At 43.7% G+C, this 21,580-nt stretch overlaps 3 protein-coding genes across 3 annotated transcripts; 1 reads left to right on the top strand and 2 right to left on the bottom strand.

Moving 5' to 3' along the window:
- Positions 1–6,734: 6,734 nt before the first annotated feature.
- On the bottom strand, positions 6,735–10,405 carry LOC128715684 (1-acyl-sn-glycerol-3-phosphate acyltransferase alpha-like). Its single transcript, XM_053810594.1, has 6 exons — positions 10,370–10,405; positions 8,449–8,627; positions 7,540–7,673; positions 7,276–7,457; positions 6,997–7,162; positions 6,735–6,895 (listed from the first exon to the last, which is right to left on the bottom strand). The coding sequence occupies exons 1-6, from the start codon at positions 10,403–10,405 to the stop codon at positions 6,735–6,737; spliced, it is 858 nt and encodes a 285-aa protein (XP_053666569.1).
- A 5,536-nt stretch (positions 10,406–15,941) lies between these two features.
- LOC128716231 (1-acyl-sn-glycerol-3-phosphate acyltransferase alpha-like) lies at positions 15,942–18,943 on the bottom strand. The gene is made up of 5 exons (XM_053811150.1): positions 18,887–18,943; positions 16,836–17,014; positions 16,633–16,766; positions 16,356–16,537; positions 15,942–16,256 (listed from the first exon to the last, which is right to left on the bottom strand). Exons 1-5 carry the CDS (start codon positions 18,941–18,943, stop codon positions 15,942–15,944), a joined length of 867 nt encoding a protein of 288 aa, XP_053667125.1.
- A 1,098-nt stretch (positions 18,944–20,041) lies between these two features.
- Positions 20,042–21,489, top strand: LOC128716227 (odorant receptor 33b-like). Its single transcript, XM_053811147.1, has 5 exons — positions 20,042–20,309; positions 20,495–20,955; positions 21,026–21,124; positions 21,203–21,358; positions 21,439–21,489. Exons 1-5 carry the CDS (start codon positions 20,042–20,044, stop codon positions 21,487–21,489), a joined length of 1,035 nt encoding a protein of 344 aa, XP_053667122.1.
- The last annotated feature ends 91 nt before the right edge of the window (positions 21,490–21,580 follow it).

Raw genomic sequence — 21,580 nt, 5'->3', positions numbered from 1 at the left:
CTCTTTTCTAATCTGGCTTTATTTTACCGGTCTGTTACGCTAAAGCTAGCTAAATTTAAATCTCTTCTCACCTGAAACCGCATGTCTTTGCTTTAAATTACATTTGCGCTGCCGAGAAATGGCTAGAAATTTCATAAATTCACCCTGGAAGGGAAGCAGTGGAAAAAAGGACACTCTAAAATATAAGAAACGACCACTTTCTAGCAACCACAACCTGCCTGCATGTCTCTCGCCCATTCTGGTGGCAGTGGCCATGAAGTCCAAATCCACTTACCCGCACCGTATCGTGCAGCGAAAAAAAATGCCACTCTAGTCTGGCCCATCTGCGAGCCGGGTCAGAATGAAAAAAGTACCACGAAAAAAAAAAAACACCCGTATTACTTAAAATAAAATTTAATGGCGGATGTAATTTTGGAGCTCACCGTTCCCATCCTGAACCGGCCATAGAACGGTACAGATAAATGGTCGCACGGTGGGCATCCATTTCATTTATTCCCAGCACTACTGGGCCCAGCCCAGCAGCGGAGAGGACAGTGGATGTGTAAAGGAAGCCCATTTTCCTTCCATACGGCTACGGATGAGTAAGGTAACACCGTGTTAACATTATTCGCGTGCGTTCAATTTATACCGGCGCAATGTTTTACCTTCCGTGCCTGGTCGGGTGGTTTTTTTCTTTTCTTTTTGCTTTTAATTCCTTCAAAAGAATGAAATGATATTCTGTATGTGCGGTGACACCGTGCTCAGATTTTATTCCAATGGAGAACAACTTTTGTCGGCTGTACCTTCTGCAAAACAACGTCCTACCATTGGATGAAAAGAAACGCAAAATGATAAAGATTATCTCGCACAATCAGAGATTTATTCCCAACTTTTATGCCACCCCATTCACGCTCTTCCCAACGACAAGATGTAATAAAGATATTTAAAGTGACTTTGTGGTTTTCCTTTTCTTTGCTCTTTTTCATCTTCTGCCAACAAATCCCTGCCCCGAATTGTGGAATTCTTATCATACGATCGAACCATGTGACCACTTGTGTGGTGTTTTCATCATTTTTCCCTCCCATTTCCACAACGGGTGATATTTTTTGCTAAACCTATCTTAGCATCTTAATACAGTTGCAACAACGGACGACGCACCCGAACCGAGGGACCATCAGGATAAGCATCTTGATCAATCGTTCGCTCATTTTTCCAAGTTTCATGCAAGAGTCCGTCATGTACTTTATTGAAAGAGGAAACTCATTTCGATTTATTGTTGTGATGTTATAGAAGATATTGAATAACTATTACTGTCATTTTAATACTCTTGTTAAAAGGGCTGCAAATGAATTGTCGAAACGGTTATGGTAGTGTTTTACTATTTCAGAATTGAGACATCAGTTTATACTTTAGTTCATTAAAATAAATAAGTTTAAAATAACCGTTTAAATTTACCCGCCTAAAATCATAACATAATTTAAAAACAAATAATACATAAAACTACTAACCTTGACTAGTTTTTGACTGGGCTAGTTGTATAAATCCAACACTGTAGAAGAAATCTTTCCTCTCGACTGTTGTTGTTTTCCCACTTTCGATTGTAATGTGAAGCACTAGCACTTAGTTTCGCTTTCTAGCGCCCACGTGCGCGTTGCCACTGAGCATTGAATCACAATTTTTCGGGTGATAAATCAAAACTTATTTCCTCCCTCTTATCTGGTCACCCGAACTCCAAGCAACCGATCACACACGCAACAAACACTTGCATACACCGAATTAGAAGTCACGCGGCAGCAACGAGATCTCGTCGACCGCCAACGCGAACCCGGGATGCTGCATCTCAAACAGCTTTTGCGTCTCCATTGCGTTCGGAAGTAATCCGAAACTCACATACCCACGCAAAGTACGCCATCCATAGCACAGCGGAACAAACAGCGTGGGCTCCAATATACGATCGATGATTAATGGAACAAATATCTCAACACATAGACACACGCTCCGGCGCGTATATCTGATCGGTTCCACATTTTTGCTGCAGTCGCATCACCAAGCAGTAATCCTAGCCAACGCGCTCCACAAACTCAACGCCTACTCCGAGTACGCTTCCAAATACGCATAGTAAATAGACCTGAGCGACGGTAGAAGGACTCAAGGACCACCCCGGTTTCCCGGACGTAACTTCGCGCCACATTCATTAACCACACAGAACACGTACACCGGAAAAGCCTCGTACCGACGGACACGCTAAGGCCCAGATCGGACTACTCGTATCCTGAAGATGCACTTTTTGTTCTCCGGTACATACGCGTAACACTGACCGAAACCTCCGCCAATCCGTACGAAGCTGACGACGAGCAGGACGAGCAATGTTCCCTCCGAACACAGGTATGGTTCCTCACCGGACGACACTCGATTCACTACTGAAGCTCGCGTGCTTGGAAAATGTGCTTCCTTCAATCGGAATGTTGTTTACAACGGTCACTCGCCGCTTTTCCTTCCCATCGGTGAGTGTAGCAACGAGAAAATGAGTTCCATTTTCACTCTCACTCTCAGCTACGCTTGCGAGAGCAAATCTCGGTTTGAGTAAAATCCGCGTGTAAACAGAGCATGAGTTCCGACCACTCCGAAACGTACCGATATACCGGCCGGTTTCCGGTTTGTTCTAGCCGAAATGCGACACCAGGCATTTTTTTCTGTCTCGTGTCCTTCACGTTATGCGGGTGCTTGTCAAAGGATTCCGGCCACAACACGCGTGTGCAATGTTTGAGTTTTGTTTTTTGGGGGCTGTGTTCACGAACATTTTCCCAAACACGGTGCGCGTTTGTGTCAAAGTTCCGGCAGTTTTGATTATGGCGCCCATGTTTGTGCAGGCATAGCACACACCGGGGCGTGATTGTTGTGCCGGATGTGTGCTAATCGTACACAACGGTACGGCCAAAAGCAAGGACACGTAAAAGCATTTAAAAAGGGGTCGATCAGTTGTGTGTAAACATAATAAGAAAAAAAACGAAGGCGCTTTGATATTCGTTACATACCCGTAATAATATTATTCTTACCCTGCGTACACCTTTTAGCGCCATTTGAATGCTCCGGCGGACGTGCAGATTTTGTTTGAGATCGTGAAGATGCTTCCCTTTTAATTTTAATAAAACACTCCAACTACGCACTAACGCACACATGGAAACGGCTCGATGAGTTGTTTGCGATATAACAAACTTTTAGACTAATTTAGAAGAGAACTAACCTTATTCTCAAATACATTTCAGGATACTGCGAGCGTCAAGTTACATTACACTAAACAAAAAAACAACATAATGTATCCCTTTTATTCACATTTTTTTCCGATTTTACGCTTAGTGATGCGATTCCGACCGTAAAACGTCACCGACAGCCACCAACTGATCGTGGTGAAGATCGATCAGGTGACTAATACCACTACACGCAACTGATTAGCAGAGCTACGCAGCTTCGCTCTCTGATATATCTCTCTCTCTCTCTTTTGTTCTTATGGTGATAATTTCTCGCCTTCTCTTTCTCGCAAACTCGTAGTCTGGTGCTTCAATCTAGTACTCCATATTGAATCACGTGTTTACGGAGTGCGAATGACCTGACCTATCAAACACCTAGAAATTCAATTAGGTGTTGGATGCTTGCAGGTTAAGTTAAAACAGCACGGGGAAGACTCTCCCGGAAGGTGACCCAAGAAAAAGAAGCACATAACCCGTTCTGCTCCTGTCAATAGTATTTAAAGAACGTTTCCCAACGAAACCATAGCTTACATAAGCTAGAATCATCCTGAACCCTTCACACTGTTTCTCGGATTCTGAAAACCTACGTTCCAATATCCTTGCTTATCGTATGTTAAACCTTTCCCGAAGCTCATTTTGCCCATCGGTGTGAACTTTATCCTTACATCTTACCAAACGTACTGGCCCATTTCTGCTCGCATGGGGGATAAACCCAGCAACCAAACAACCAAATGAACACTTTCACCTTCACTGTGTTCCTTATATTGCCAACGCTACCCCAACCCGGAGAGTGTCATTAGGCTTCCCAGAAGATGAGAAATGAAACACGCAGACACACCGCACCAGCACCGAGCACCGGTGAAGGTCCTTTTACATCCTGTCCCTTCACGTTGGGAACGCAAAGATCATCGTATCACACAATGAAGTCTCCCCCTCCCCCGTCTGCCACTCGGTGAAACCGCAAAACGAAGAGGAAAAGTATTTCCGAACGAATTTTCATCCACCACACACATTCACAACAAAGAAAGTGAAAGCGACAGGACAAATTCCACCGGGAGTCATAAAACCGCCCACGGTACCTCACAGGTACTGCGAGGGTGGAAAAAAGAATCCGCAAAACGGATGGAAGATGTTTATAATTTCACCCCTCCGGTTCCGGTGCAGGTTTAACGCAAAACGCTCGCCCAAAGAGTCGAATGCCGAGATGTCAATGTCACCCAAATATGCACTCATTGCGAAAAGGGAACCTGTCGATTACATGTCCCAGTTCCACACCATCATTCCCGCACCAAGTTTACGGTCACCCCTCCATTCGAGCACCAGTTTTTGGCACGTGTCAAAAAGGAACATTAGGGAGAATAGTTTTGCGGACTTTTCTGCGGAAACGTGGGCCACACAAGGCATGCGGGGTCGAGGGGTCGAAGAAAGAAAATTAGATGTGATGAGATTAGAATAGCTACGACATACCAGTGGTAAGGACAATAATTCCGTCGTGGGAGTAAATTAAAAAATTACCCTCATACGCAAACAAATAGCATGGCCGATTGGTCACAACACCTTCATGCAACACTCGAAATCTTTACCCGTGTGGATCGGATAAGGGAGGAAAATGAGATGTTATTACGCATCCAAATACTCACAGAGAGTCGTGTTTGTCAATGGGAAGACAAACAGTCGTACAATCTCTCACAGTCAATAATTACATCTTCTCCACGTCTCTTACAACTGATATGTACACGCTACCCTCTAACATCTAGTAAAAGGTCCTGAAATAGAAAAGGACTCTTGTCCTGATTGCCCTGACATACAGTGTCAGTTGTCTCGTGGAAAGTGTTGTAGATTTTAGCCAAGTGTTGTGTTGTTCATTCAACAACATAAAACACCCTCTTCTTTAGGAATGAAATTTGCTCAAGTGTCCCATGAAATAGCCAACATTAGGTGAACCTTAGACGACCTCTGCAAAAAATATCCTGTAAATCATTAGTCACTCCCTCTTACATTGCCATGCCCTGTGACGGATTGTTTGTCTAGCATCATTAATCAAGGTGAATAAATCACAATTGGCAGCACAATTACAGCTGTTGCTCTTCATGCATCGCCAGAATTGCAATTAACCAAGTAATTGCAGGTGAAAGAATCCTCTTCAGTTAGTTAGATCAGTATAATATAAGCAACTATTTCTCATAAAACAATGGAGAGGAATGTTAAAGGGGTTTTTTTTGCAGTTCTCTCTTCAAGATTTGACTGTGTAAAACTTCAAAGATGATTCGCCCTACCTATACGCGCCGAACCAATGATAGCGCTCCTGATTGTGGAGCATTATTCTTCAAGAAAATGCTTCCTTCTCCATCTACATCCACATTTTGCCAAACATACACAGTAACAGAGTTGTGCATATTTCAGTGAAATTGATTTCTTCCTCTTAGCCTCATCTTACTTACCTGTGGCCCGACAAAAAGTGTCATGTTTTCTTTGCGGACGCCGTAAAGGGGAAATTCTTCCGAGGGCAATAAACTGCCTTCTACCGTCCGTGTTGGGATTTCATTCGTGCTCCATCTAGCGATCACACAAAAACCTTAGAACATAATCTTATCCCCTTTAAGGGCACGCAAGGTGTAATAACACCGCCACCGCCGGTTCTCTCGTATTCTATACCACCTTTCACGCACACATACATGCTTGTTAGATCTTTTGCATCGTTTTAATGTATTATCACATTTAACGTACGACATTTAACGTCGTGTTCGCGTTCATACACTGCTGTTGTACTTTTCTACCCATTTTGTGCTTTCATCTGCGCCACTTACCACTTACTACCGTACTCCCTAAACCCTAGTTTTGCTCTTTCGAATAAAATTCTTATCTTGCTAAAATATGTACTTTGTACGCTATTTACAAGCCTGCTATTGCTTCACACCCTCCCTTCTTGATTGATCATAACTATTTGACTTTGGAAACTTTAAACCCATTGCTGATGAGTTGAGCTGATAATGGCTCATTCTACGCGCTCTTACATCTACTACACAGGAACTATAAAGTCTCTGACGAAGGAAGATAGGAAAAAGAGTATATCCTCAAAACGGGTTTATTCGAAAAGTAGCGCGGCTCCGTTTGGGGGTCTGTTTTGTGCGTCATGCTTACTAAAAGGTATCCTTCAATCCGACCGGGTTATTGGTTATTTTGGAAGAAACAAATAAATTCTACACCGGATAGCTTCGTACGGAACAAAACTCAAAAGTTAAAACAAGGCAATCACTAATCGCATCTACTAAGCTCTCTGTTGTTGAACGGGGAGTTGCTGTATCTTGACGTGATGAGGTGGTGATGAGTGAGTACTTCCTTTCGACGAAGGAGAGCAATCATGCAATTTATCTGTCTCTGCAGCATTTTTCTAACCCTAATGAAGATCCGGGGTATTATTCTAACACGCTTTACCAGGTCAACCGTTTTGTGTCGCACTGGGCACGTCCCACATAGGAACGTAGAACCCTACCCACCAATACCCTTCTAGTGCACCTCACTAATGTTGTTAATCGATAGCGACTCATCCGATAGTAGCTCGTACTCCCGCTGCATCATCTTCTGTACCCGCTCCATTAGCTCCGGAATGTCATCCTTAGTTAACCCGGCGCAGGGCACTTCGGGAAGAATTTTGATGATGTTTTGTCCTACAATGAGAACCATATAACAAATGATGATTAAAGTTCACCCAAACGCAAAGGTCAGTTGTGTCGTTCGTAACCGTGTACGGCGATTGCTTTTGCCCTACCTCGATCGAAAATCTTTGCATTGGATTTCAGAAAATGGTACTTGGAAATGACCACCGGTTGAATAAAGGCTTGCGATTCGACGGCTACGTGGAAGGAGCCCTTCTTGAACGGTAGCAGTTTATCGCCGTTTCCTCGCGTTCCCTCTGGGAAGAAAAGTAGCTTCGCCTGTTTGGGGGAAAAACGGGAATAAGAAAAAGGTTGTGTCATTCGAGCATGTATAATGCACGGAAGGGAGGTTTCGGTGGAGGTGGTTTCCGTTCTACTTTGATAACGCGTACCTGTTTCTCGTTGATGGCCTTTGCTTCCTTGTTGATGACGCTCTTGGCTGAATCACGGTTCTGCCGATCGATAAACAGAGTCCCCCAGAGCCAGCAAGCCAACCCGAACGGGAACATGTACAGTACCTCCTTCTTCGCGACCACCGTCGACCGGCCCATAATGGGCCAAAGCTCAGCCAGTACTGTAAATAATTATTTAAAAGCGAAACATGTACATTGGTTGAACTCGTGGGAAAGCGGGTAGCGAGCGATGTATCTCCATACCGATCAAGTCCAGTGCGCTCTGGTGATTCATCAGCACGACTCCACCGTGTTTTCGTTGGATATTTTCTTTACCGCGCACCGTAAACGATGCACCAAGCATTTTACCAAAGCCTATGCATAAGTATGCCGGAATTCTGGAAAAAAAATAAACAAGAAGATTAATCCTTAATGTGAAGATTTGTCCATATCAACCGCTTTGTAAAACTGCCGTCCACTAGCATGAATTATCCTTTTCAAATGTCCCAACTATAGGCGTGTTTCCTGTTGCGTCGTAACAACCACCTGTGCGCCTATCAATCATTCGAATTCAGCCCTGGTTTTGGCTGGGCTCACCATCAACAATTCAGTTCATTACGGTTAAGCTATCGAGTGAAAAGGCCATGCGTTCGTGCCCACGCTCGCTATCGAAGCTGGCTGTGTATCGAATCATCCTACTGGGAAGCCGCTCCAATACGGAGGCTCCATGCATAATTAACCTAATCGCCATCTGGAAAGGGGTTTCCCGGTAAATATATTTTCTATACGCGCAAGGGTGTTCCACCTGAACTTCCACAGGCCACAATTCCCAACACAACAAGGACGACGCCCCCAACGCCCACGTAAAGTACGCGAAATAAATGTATCAAAACCCCCCCCAAAAAAAAAAAACAACAACCATAACTTAGAACTTCCAACTCCACCCCCCATTCGGAAGGTCTGCGTGAAGGGATTCGAAACGAAAAGTCATCCCATCAGTGGCCTACATCTCTGATCCGTTTTTTTCTTTTTTTTAACCCCCATCTAGGTGAACTAGGGGTCTTTGGATTTGGCTAATGGCGGAAACGCGTGTCCCGGAAAGCCCAGTAATCGGGGACCTTTCAATTTCTACCACGGCCACGGAAGGTTTTCTGCTACTTCCATCATACTTACAGTGCGTTCCGATAGTCTCGCGGTCGGATCAACATCAGTGGCACTGGACCGACGGCACACACCACCGAGAAGGCGATAAAGCAGAAGAACTTGAAGTAATAGCGGGCTGTCGACGACAGCGTTATGATGAAGAACGCCATGAAGGCCAAACCGAGCAGCTCACCGTTCGATGTGGTCATCTAGTGGGAAGAGAACCGAAAACCGAAGAATTAGTTGCGCCCATTAGCGGATGGTACATCATATTATTTAATACACACACACACACAAAGGAATTGAGAGTGATTAGGGATCAAGAGGGCCCTATGTTTTGCCTCATCAGTCGATCATCTTGGGGACATGCTTAACACACCGCATTATAATGAATTACGTCAAACGACAACTGGCCGTACGAAAGCGTCTTCACTTGGGACTCGCTAATTACACTTACCAACAGTCATGCTTCATATGCACGAGCCAAAAAAAAAACCACTTTACCACGATGAGTTACCACTCATTAACAACAGCACCAGGTCAAGCTCAAGCTGGTGCGCTACACGTATCGGTAAACAAGCACGTTTTGTAGCAAACAAACGACTTCTCGCACTGAGCTGCATCCCGGTTAGAGCGGTAGGTTCCCAAGTCCAAAACGAACGACCACGCGGTCCGGCTGTGATAAGTCCGCGATATTTTGACCATTTACCGTCATTGATTAGAAAGTGCGTCTCTTATCGCAACTCTATATTACCTTCGGTTCGCTCAACCAGGTGGTAAATTGTTGATAACGCTTCGAAAGGAAGCATTTCATAAGTTTGGTCTGATAAGGCGATGATCTTTGTTTACTTCGTGATTGAACAATCCGGTAGTTGCTTGATGATAGCCTACTCTTTTCTTTGGGTCCTTGACCCAAACTATTCCGACCAAGGCAATGCTGAACGTACGGCATCATGTTGCACGCGAATAATTCCATTGTAATCTAACGACTCCAATATCGCAACGAATCAACCAACAATAGCCCACACCACTTACTGTACAAGAAACAGCTCAATAAGCGAAACACAACATTAACTCCACTTAGAGGCAATCCGCGCAGTACTGCACCTCGAAGACTACTACAACGCAAACCAGGACGATCCTCACTTTTGCGAAATGCCGCGAACACGTGACACATCGTGCTCTGCCACAATATCCCGCGGGTGCCCGCTTAATGCGATTAATCCGATAAAAGATCCGTTGCACATATTTGGCATCGAAGTCAAAAGCCTCTAGTCGATAACTGGAGTACGATAACAATTGGCGAAGAAAGGCGGTTGATAAATTTCGCCACAATAAAACGAAGCGGCCAAGCGTGCAGAAGACGCTTGCATTGCGTAATCTTCAAACCTCCGCTAGATAAGCGATAAGCCTGTTGTCCTGCGGGCACACGTTCTGGTGATTAATATTGCAATGAGTGGAGGTGTGTGCCACGTCTCGGCACTCACTAATCCTTTACGTTTATCGAAGGAAATTGAGGATTTTTGCTTCCAGAGAGACCTGCAGGTATTAAAGGTACCCGTCTGCGATCGTCTTGTGGTGTCTAGAGTTAAGGCCGTTGAAGGTCGTATACCACCGTCGGTGAGAGTCCGGGGAGTGTAAAGTTCGTTGAGGTTAGAATCCGAACTGGCGCGTTGTAGAAATGGCCTTTCAGCACGCATGTTGAAGTCGCGCTGTTGATTGGATTCTAAAGCGGCGGAACATGCGACGACCACGACAACAGCTTGTAGATACGATCTAATCAAGACATTATTGACAGAAATTGCCTTCCGATCGTTGGCCGTTCCCACGATAGTCTGTTACGACCTCCGTATCACGTTTGGTTCTGTTTTATCACACAATTTCTACAGCATACTAAATCTATCAGACACACTCAGGAATCTTCCCCCTGCACACCACATCTCTTATTCACCTTGTTAACTATTTCTTCATTTGCCATCGAGTTCATTCGCCGTTCGCCCAACTTTGCCACAAACAGACCCACAATTGCACGGTTGCAAAACACATAAAACAGCGGCACTAGCCAACAACGATGCAACCGTACCGGCCACAGAAACTGAACTGCAATTACTGCTAACCGGAACGTCGAACATCGAGCTGATAAGGGGACATAAAAGCATTAGAAGCTTTCGGACGCACACGTCACACACAGAAAGCAACTTCAGCGACCTCGGCCGGTGGGTAAAGTGAAAGTTGGGACGCTTGTAATTATCATTTACAAATAGGGTAAGGTTCCATAGGGTAAGGTTCGGAAATTTGTCGGAATGTTTTGGCAACCGACGCACAGGGTTCAACAAAACTTTAGGATGGTAAGTAATTGAACCTGACACACCTGAAAATAGGAGCCAGGAACTGTGGGAGGATGTTTCATTTGGAATAGTACCAGCAAAGGGAAAGAAAAGCTTTCCCTACTTCCGACGATTGTTTGTAAACATTCCAACAGAACACACAACATTCTAAGGCTGTGTGGCATGAGCCAACCACCTACGCTAAGTGGGTGGATAGTTCTCGCGGATATAATATTATGTTGCTAGGGGCAGGAAGCGCGCCCAGGCGAAAGGCGTGTTTTATCAATATTTATTGATTCGACCCGATAGAGAATTCGGATGCAATGCGTACCATTGTTTCCCTTACTTTTTTTTTGTAAGCATCCAACGCCCCTCACAACCACAACCGCGCAAAGTGGACGCGATTTTGTTATTCGTCATTGATCGTACCACATTTTACCGGCATAGCGATGCATCATCATCACCATCATCGTCAGGTCGATGTACGTGTGTATGTCATAGATAGAGACACGCCACGGCACACGCCATCAACATCGCCCTTTAGCGCGCACTGCTTGCCGGGCTCATGCAAACATAACACGTGATCGTCAATTGACCAATGCGACCGTGAAAGCCGGTGATCTTCTCAGTGTACAACGGACAACGCAGCACGGGGTGGGAAGGTATATACCTTGGACACAATTATCACCATCTAGTCGGATGCATGCGAATCAGTGGCTTACTTAGTCAAGTTTTGGTCTTGCTGTAACACGCGATCCAGAACATTGCACAATCGTTATCAGGCACAGGAAGACGCACGAGTAATAACAGGTGTTACGGATCATCTAACATCGGAAATGAACTGATGTTCGATTTTTCAGAGTTTCTACTGCATTCCAGTAGGAGATCACCAATAATGATTTTATGTTCATTACCAGATCAACAACTTATCTCCAATTTTAAGTAAAAACACGTCCTAATTTTAGTGATTGCGTTGTACGCCTTTTTTTAACAATTTTTAATGTCGTATTTCAGTTATTTAGTTGGCCGAAAACAGACCTAACACTTCGTGGCATAAGTAGTGCAACGTTAGTTTTGGGCCAATTCTATAACTAAGTGTCGTATATGAGTGCAAGAACTATCAATATTGTGGATACTCCCAAGTTCGAAAACTCCGACAGAAAATTCGAGAAGCAATATCTTAAAGAAACCACAGGATGTCATAAAATCTATAACAATTTTAAATCTCAAAGTATATTTAAGATTCAGTTTGCAACTCCAACACTCCTAATGGTGATAATCTATTGAATAAACTTTGATATTTAAGGGATCCTAACCTAACACACTTAAGGGATGACAACACTTAACAACAGGAGTATGAAACTGATACCGGACAATCTCACCTCTGTGCATAAGACTCGTGCTCCCCATAGAGGAGGAAAGTGTGGATATTATCTGGTAGAATCTCTGGCGATTGGGTAAGCATGTAAGTAACTAAAACCTCCACTTACCTTGATGGATTGTTTTAGACGTGTAGTAGACGTTGTAAATTAGCTAGTATCCAAACTTAGTACCTGAGTACGCGCCGAGACTGTTGCACAGTTACACTATCAATATCACACATATACACACACATGCACACAAGAACTCTTATAAATGCACTAGCGAAATCAATCAAACGAACCTCACAAATGCTGGTCCAACGACGACGACGCTCCACTTTACCTCCATTCGCCGGTTTCGCGGCACAGTCTCATCAGTGGCTACGACAATAAATTGTTCTAAATTTACTTCAATTTTCCGCTTCACCTACCACCGGCCAGACACATACAACCCATCCGCCAGCCGATGTCGATTGACGAAATTCCGGATTGTGGACGATGAATTGGTTGGATCGTCCTGCTCACACAAACACACCCCCGTTCTTTCTATTCCGTTTTGTACGCTTTCACACTCGATCACAGCCTGCTTGGCTAGTGCATTGCATGATTGCACAACTGCAATATCTCAATCGGGCGGGATAGATTGAAAAGAAAGAAACGGGCAGGGCGTTTATTTTCGGCGTACAAGACAATACCAGACAAAAGGAGAACACACCGGCACCTGCACAGCGGACGTGGGTCAATGGAAGGGACCTAATGCTGAGGTATTTCACAGCATAGAGATTGGAAATCGAACAGGTGCTGTCGTGGAGATTTACAACTGTCGTCCCTGGGGAGTCCCGTCGAGGGTTTTGGGATACTATTTTTTTTTCGAGGAATAAAAATTTAAATCAGCAACAACATGCTATGTCTCCAACATGTGTTTACACATGCTTGCGTACTAGCAACACCAGCGAACAAAAGCTCGTGTCTAGCAGCTATTCCGGATGTCTGGCTGATGTCCACGTGATAGGAGGACCGAGCGACGATAACTTCCGACAAAGGCGCTTGGCGTAGAAAACACACAGTGCCGTGTTCCGGCTGGTGTTGATAAATATAGCAGCACGAGGGATATCCTCAGGCCAGGGACAGGAGGGGACACACAAACAATCGCACTCGGAAAACGTCAAAAAACAAGGATCTCCCCCCACTGAGCGAGCTTTCGTCGTCTCGCCGGAAGGGAATTCGCCGGTAGGTTCCCGTGTCTCGACGAAATGGAAATCGTTCAATGTGTGTGAGCGTAAAACACTACACGCACACCTGCTGCCACTGCGTCGAAAGGATAAAAGCAATCGTGAAAGGACACATCCATGGTTCCATTCCGAAACCGTGCTAAAAACGCTGGCTGCTCAATGTTCACTGTATTTAATGCAACTTAAAGCACCTCTTTGTTGTTTTACAACCCTATTAAGCTTTGTTTTAGTAAGCGCACACTATACACTACTCCCACGCACGCACGCACGTACACACAAACACACCGGAGACAAATGCCGCACTTTAGATACCGAAACGGTCTTCACAGGCTCACCCGTCGAATTGATGGTTTTGCGGCGTTTGGGTGTTCCAACACACCCCAGAAGCCGTGAATTAGACGCCGCGGACGGTGGCCGTTCCGTGGCGGGGATTCAAACGGAAATAAACACGAGAACGGTCGCGAGCTTTCCCGAGGTCCATCATCTTCAGCGACTGTTGGTACGGCGCATGCGTACAGTGATGGACAAAAAGAATGGCACGCGAGAAGGTGCGTATTATTAAATATAAGAATTTTAAAATAAAAGTTTAAAGTTGAGAAAAAAAATCGTGAAGTTGAATATTTAAAAAAAACTCCGTCGATATCTTATTCATATTCATATAATAAATTCTCATACAATAGCCACATAAGTGTTCAAACTACGCCATAACTATTAATCTTTGTTGTCGGAATAATTGAAAAAAAATAACATTGCAGAAATATTATTTCATGAACAACATAGGCCAGTATACCGTAAGCGAACTTCTGGCAGGCACTGTAGTCATCAACACTGTGTACATTCTTGTTTTTTTTTGTATCACGATAGGCTGGTATAGCTAAGATGCTTTACTTAGTATAAATAACGTTTAAAGCTATACATTTTACCTTAAACATATTGTAATTAGTCAGCTTTTAACATTACAAAGCTCGCCAGATGCAAGCTTGATTCGAGCAATCAGCGAAACGCATTGTCGAGCAGTTTTTCGAACTCGACTGTGCGGTTCTATTACGAACCAATCGAAATGTAATTTCAAGTGGAGAATTTCAAAAGAAACCGGATTTTTTTGCATTGAACTGAAATTGAATATTTTCTCTATTTGATCATAGTTCAGCTTATCAAAATGGGTCTTAAAGCCCTTATCTTGGAAATTCTAGACCAAAGTCACAAAGAATCAGTTCTATTAAAGCCGACAGTAAAAACATGTTAAAATACAGCCACAACAACTAATAAACGAGATCCTTTTAAGAAAATATAGCTTCCGGCTACAGAAAACTCTATTCAAGCTTACCTCATTAAACAAACACTTGCATCCCTGCTTAAAATCCGTACGGGTTTGGTTAGAAACTAGCAAATGGTCAAACAAAAATAAACCCCCGTGACGTAGAGCAGGCACCCATCAGACTACAAAAAGGGACAAAGGCATCATGAAAGCAGATACGTTGTTGTATCCCTGGTCCATAATTTGCATATTTTTCCATTCACCCACACAACACAGCACAGAAAACACGCAACGGACCGATTAAGGGTGGTGGTGTTTTGATTCCAATCGGTACATTTTCGCCCCACTCCCCCTTTCTCCATCCTCCGCAACCCCCTCCCCCATTACCTCATTGCCATTACATGCAACAATCTACACGATATGCTTCCTCGGTTGTAGTTGCCTAAAATTAGCCATACGTTTTATTTCGACCTAAACAACGTTGTCCTAGACAGCGGAACGTGTAGTTCCTCACAGTTAATTTTTTGTTTTGGTTAATGTTGGCGGTACACTACAAAGTAAATAATTGCATGATTTCTTCTTACCACGTTTCAAAAACATAGCCGAAATCGAAATCCTTTACTACTGTTTAGTGTCATACGCTACGAATTTTACAGCTTTCCAGTACCTCAACTCTCACTCACACCCTAATAGGATCGTTTTATGTCTACGTTACAATTTTTAACCTCACGTTTTGCTTTCTCTCTAAATGATTGTTTAACCTTTTAGCACACCAACACAACCACCGAACGCTGTATGTGTTTCTACTACTCTACCTAATCCCTATATGCGCTTGTTACGTTTCTGTCTTTTATACGTGCGCTTCCTTGCGATCGTTTAGTTGACGTTGAATACATCTCCGCCGTTTACATCTTTCAGATGGTGTCGATTGAAATTGCTTATCGTACTCAGAAAAGTACTCAGGTACCAGGTACGAGTCTGATAGTAACGGCCAAGAACCCTGCCTTTTGGGGGACGATAATTCGTCCCGGATCTATTGCTAACCGTCTTCTCTTCTTCTTCTCGTTTGCAGATACTAATATCGACGAAGCACGAATTGGTGACCAGATAGTATACCATGGACACCAAATGATCACAGATTGTCTCTTCGCCTTCGATTCCTCCGTCGTGTTGCGCCAAGGGTTGTTCTGCTGTTCAATTTGTTTGCGTCTTTGCACTCGAAGCTTGCAACTTGTCTGCAACTATTGCTGGTCCCCGCAACAATGACTAATATTGCTTTGCTACTGCTTATTACGTCCTACACATCATCCGAACGCCTTTGTGGGAGAGTCGTCCTCGCATCGTCTCAGTTATGGCAGTATTGTTTCGCTTCCGCACTGAGCGCATCGAATTCCGTCTGCATCAGATGTTGGCACCGTTCGGTGAGCTCGTTCACATCCGCCTTCGTCATACCCTTGGTTGGGATTTCGGGCATAATCTTAATGATCACACGGCCCCGTCCGAAGCGTTTGCGTTTGTGATCGAGAAAGTGATACTTGGACACGATCACCGGTTGGATGATGGATTGCGAATCGACGGCAACGTGGAATGAGCCCTTCTTAAACGGTAGCAACGTATCGTTGTCGTGCCGCGTACCCTCCGGGAAAATGGCCAATTTTAGCTAAAAGAAGTGGGTGGTAAAAAAGAACGAACAGTAATTGATGGCACGAATGCGGGTCTAGAGAGTCCTTATCATTCATTCATTCTATTGAACGCTTACATGGTCTTTGGTAATGGCGACCGCTTCCCGCTTCATAACATCCTTTGCGGAGGCAGTATTTTTACGATCGATAAACACAACCCCCACGAGGTAGGACGCGATGCCAAACGGGAGCATATAGAACAGTTCCTTCTTTACCACCGGCACGATGTTACGGAACTCTCGCAGCAATCGCGATAACACTACAAAGGAGGAAAAAAAAGCACATGAAAGGAAATTATTCTGATTGTTCTCTGGGTAGGATGAGGGCTCTGCGTCAGCGTATAGCGATACTTACTCACGATATCGATTGCACTTTGATGATTGAGCAGCACAACACCACCATTACGAACGTTAATATGCTCCTGTCCTCGGATTTCATATTCCACACCAAACAGTCGAATAAATGCACACGCCACAATGCCCGGAATTCTGGAAAAAAAAATAAAAAGAAAACGTTAGAAACACTTATTGAGATCAGGTGTTTGAGCCGCCACTTACAGCGCATTCAGTGGCCAGCGAGGTTTGAAGAGAAACAGTGGTATCGGAACGACCAGCACCAGAAATGACATTAGCACGATGATAAACATTTTCGCATGATACTTGAACGTGTTGGACAGCAGGCTACCGACGATCATGGCCACCACCACCTGAAGCGACAGGCTGTTGAGGAAGACATTCTGCAATAAAACGAAAAAACAAGTGAAAAACAAACGAATGAGATGATAAGAACCCATTAGTAAGATGTTGTCTATTTTCGGATCGACTGAAATTATTTCTCTCTCTCTCTCTCTGTAAATCGTACTTTGAACGATTGATTTTTGTTTTGTCTGTTAGGTATTTGCTCACTCGAGGTGGTGGAGGCTCTTTTGGTGGAATTTGAACTCCAGTTTGCCAAATTCTACATTCGATTATTCCACAACTTGACAAATAGGGCTACAATTTCATGGAAAGCATTTTTCATAATATTTCAAGGGATTTGGTCAAACAAAGAAACAGCAAAACCGGTGTGCTAATAAAAGAATATAAACAAACCTCCACAACGCTACGCAAAGAACTGCTGATAACACAGAGACTTGACCTTCCTACCGATTCTCTCGACACACTTTGCCGATAAGAACAGATGCACTGCAATGGAGCGACATTTCGAGGGACGTGTACGTTCGTTGACTTAAAATCACTTGACTGAGAGGGCGTCTTTTGCGGTTGGAGATAACCACAGAAACCCGGCCATGGTCAAGCGTCGCGGGCTAAGTCACGATTATTCGCACCTTTCCAACGTACCGATAACTCCCCCAGAGCTTGCTCGTTAATCCCGACAATCACAAAATGGGTTAAGCGATGCGATTAGCGACTGTAAACGCACTGGGGTTTTTATCGAATTTACCGCCCGTGACGTAACAGATATTCCCGTTCAGAATGCATGAACCCCGCTAGTGGTGGCTAAGCTGCTATATCACAGTTAGATATCTACCGTGTATCCACAATAGGATATGGCCGCGATGGTCTTTGCGGTAAGATTATTGTGGAGATTATGAAACAATCAAACGCCCGCGGCGTACATAAGCGGCTTTGCAGGCAAATGAACGATTCTTGCGATAAACCAATCTCACCTTCCATATTCTTATCCGTTTGATCATAACGGTTGCGAGGGAGACTGATAATTCTGACAAATTCTCGGAATTGATTGTGTCCAATTACTTTCTGAACGGTTTTGAATCGTCATGAAACGTTTAAGTAATATCGCTTTTTTGCATCTTCACCATGTCAACAAGGAAGAAGCTAAAACTGCTTTTAAAAGTCCCACATCAACCACGTCCAGTGAGTTACTGTGCTCGTTACAATGTTCCGGATCAGTCCCGAAGATTCGAAGGCAGTTATGCCGGTTGTTAAATATCTACTTAGTCTATCCGGTTTGAGACAAGATACAGAGCATGTTGGAAGAAGAATTTTATTCAATTTCTTCGTCTATATCGGTGCATTAGTAGTACCGAAAGTTTTCTTTCCGTACCCCAGTACTGCAGACATGATACATGGTGTTGCTGAGCTGATATTTTTTACCAACGTCTTTATTGGATTTTTCTGCATTATTCTTCAGCAAAATCATTACAGGCAGCTGCTTAACTCGATTGATACCTTCGTGAATACTGGTAAGTATACTAGTGTGCTTGTTGAAGTTTTACCTTGTACATATGAAAGTTATCTCTCGCTTCAGTGTATCTTTCAGCTCATCAGCCAGATTATTTACCAGAACAGATATTGATTAGGCTTAACAGAAAGATACAGAAAATGTCAGTGTTTTACTGCTATTATGTGGTGTCAACGGCTACACTTTACTGGGCTATACCATGCACGTTGACGTATTATTCGATCTATAAGGCGCGAACAGTCGGAAACGAATCCGCATATTCGATCCAGTACTATCCTAATCTGGAGGAAACGTTCTACTGGTTCGACAATCGTCATACAGTTTTGGGCTACGTTGTTTTTAGTGCAGTTGCAATAGTTATATACATTTTTTCCAGCTACAACAACGCTACTAAAATATTAACTATCTTCAGCACGATCAAGTACTGCAACACCCTACTGCTACTCGTCAGGATCGCCATTGAGAATTTGGATAAAACCGCACCAGAAAACATTGATCGAGAGTTGAAAAAAGTAGTACAAATGCATCAGCTTGCTTTACGGTACTTTTGGACTCAAAAGTTTGAGAACAAAGACGCTTTACTAATCATCTATTCTTTCCACCTTTTTAGTTGCGTTAGACTCCTTAATCAAACGTTAAATATTATAATGTCATTACAACTGGCTCTGTGTATGTTAACATGGTGTCTTATGCTTCTATACATGTTGACCACCGGATTCGACTTTATAGCAATGAATGGATTGCTAATAATGATCAATTTGACAGTGGAAATGTTCGGTTATTGCTTTCTGTGTACCGAGCTTAGCACTATCGGCACACAAATTGCCCACCAGACGTATCAGTTCCAGTGGGAACAACATTGTCCTAGTACTCTTAAACTAGTGCAAATGATTATAGCACGTGGCCAAAAACCATTGCGCCTTACAGCGTGGGGTATTCTTGCGATGAATTTGGAACTGTTTGCCGAGGTGAGTGGTAACGTATGAAGCATGGCTACTAAATGATCTCTTACACATTTCTTGCTCCGCAGGCGGTCAAGACATCTTACTCTGTTTTTCTTGTGCTTAAGGATTTCATGTAGAATATTCCATAGCGTTGAGTACCAATTAACCGTTATTAAACATCTATTCATCAGACCTTTAATACAATAGGTTAACAAATGAAATATTCATCCATTTGGCGACTATAATTTGCTTCGCATGCGAGCGAATAAGGAAGCGAATGGAACGTGAACTCAGAATAAACGTGAACACCGGTCAGAGGTAACGTGCCATTTGTCGATACTTTTGTTTTGTCAGACAGATTATACGTTACGCAATAAAGTACTTTTTTGTTCCTTTTTTGTTGGGTGCTTTCTTAGTAAATATTCTTTTTTGTCGCGCATTACAACATCAAGATCGCTTATCAATAGGAACACATATTTAGGAGCAATTGTTTTCGCCTCCAACCTCCGAAACGTCACGAGTCCAGGCCAGGCTGTAAGTGGGCTTATAGTCTCAACCAGTTCCAGTCTCTCATTTGCATCATGGGTTTCAAACCATGCGATGAAACTGCCGTAATGCCGCTGGTACTACGCTTGTTGCAAGTCATCGGAGTTTGGGATGACCACCAGTATCGCTACAAGTACATCTTGGTCTTTGTGGCCTACTGTTTTGGCATCGTGATCCCAAAGGTGTGCTTCGGATTTCCCACGCTGGAGGCTTCTATCCGGGGGTATGCTGAGCTTATTCTCGAAACTAACGTGTTTGCCGGTATGCTCATGTTTTACTTGCGGTACGAATATTTCGAGCAGTTCGTTGTGGAATTGCGATCGTTCGTTTCAAAAGGTAAGTTGCAAAACATGAAGCGTAACTTGGTTCGTGAATGACTTGATTTATTGCTTCACCGATGAAATGGAAAGCGTTTCGTGACTATCAACCATCAGTTATCCGGAGCCATCTCGTGATGTTGAACCTGCAAATCCACAAGTATACGACGTTATATTGTCTCTACATGTGTTGCGTCTGCACAGCGTACTGCATCGCACCACTCTGGAGTAACTATTCTGGCTATATGACCGCCATGGCAGATGGCAACAACGGCACCACATTCGAGTTCAGTCTCTACCTCGAACAGGATTTCTACTGGCTTAACACCCGTACCTCCGTACTCGGATACTCTATCTGTACTGTGTTCATGTTCCCGCTCATGTATCTTTGTGCCTATACCGGTACGGTTAAGACGGTGACGGTGTTCAACACGATCAAGTACTGTCAATCTGTGCTGCGAATTGTAGTGATGAAGTTGGAATATATGAAGACGTTCCCGGACGTACGCCACCAAAGCGATGCATTGTCTGAAGTACGGGAACTCCATCAGCGTGCGCTCCGTTGTGCAGAGTTGCTGGAGTTGGTTCTTCAACCACTACTTCTGATGCAGTTCGTGCTGTGCATCTTGATCTGGGGCACAATGATGCTATATTTCTCAGTATCAGTAAGATCGGATCGAGTATATTTTGATAGCTTTTGATGAATCTTTCATAACGAAAGATCCTTATTTGCAGGGAATCAACGTGAAGTTCATCAACATGTTCTTACTCTTCCTGTTCGTGTCTATAGAAACCTTTGGATATTGTTATCTTGGCACTCAGTTATCTCAGGAGGTCTGGATCAAAAAAATATAATTCCCGAAAGCAGAATTTGGATTGGAGGATTGATCTATTTTCCTTTTCCCTCATCAGAGCATCAACGTTGGACAGGCACTCTACGATTGTAACTGGAGCGATTTCGACCGAGAAAGGAAGAAAAACATCGCCTTTATGATACTGCGAACTCAGTGCCAGGTGGGACTAACAGCGGCCAAATTTCGCCTCGTCAACATGGAGCAGTTTGGTGCGGTACGATGATACACCGCGTTTGTGTTTGATGAAGACTGATGTCAATTAGAACTTATTGATCAAAATCTTGATCATTTCAGATGCTCAACATGTCGTATTCCTTCTTTGTGGTGCTTAAGGACGTATTTTAATGTGCTGTGACATAGAAGCGCGAATCAGCTGCAACAGTTCTCATAACTTTCTTGCATTCATTTGCTCACGCTTTCAATAATCGATTTACAG

Source organism: Anopheles marshallii, chromosome 3 (genome assembly GCF_943734725.1).
Source record: "Anopheles marshallii chromosome 3, idAnoMarsDA_429_01, whole genome shotgun sequence".
NCBI lineage: Eukaryota > Metazoa > Arthropoda > Insecta > Diptera > Culicidae > Anopheles > Anopheles marshallii.
Note: the sequence above shows the minus strand (reverse complement) of the source record. Positions and strands in the feature narration are given on the sequence as shown.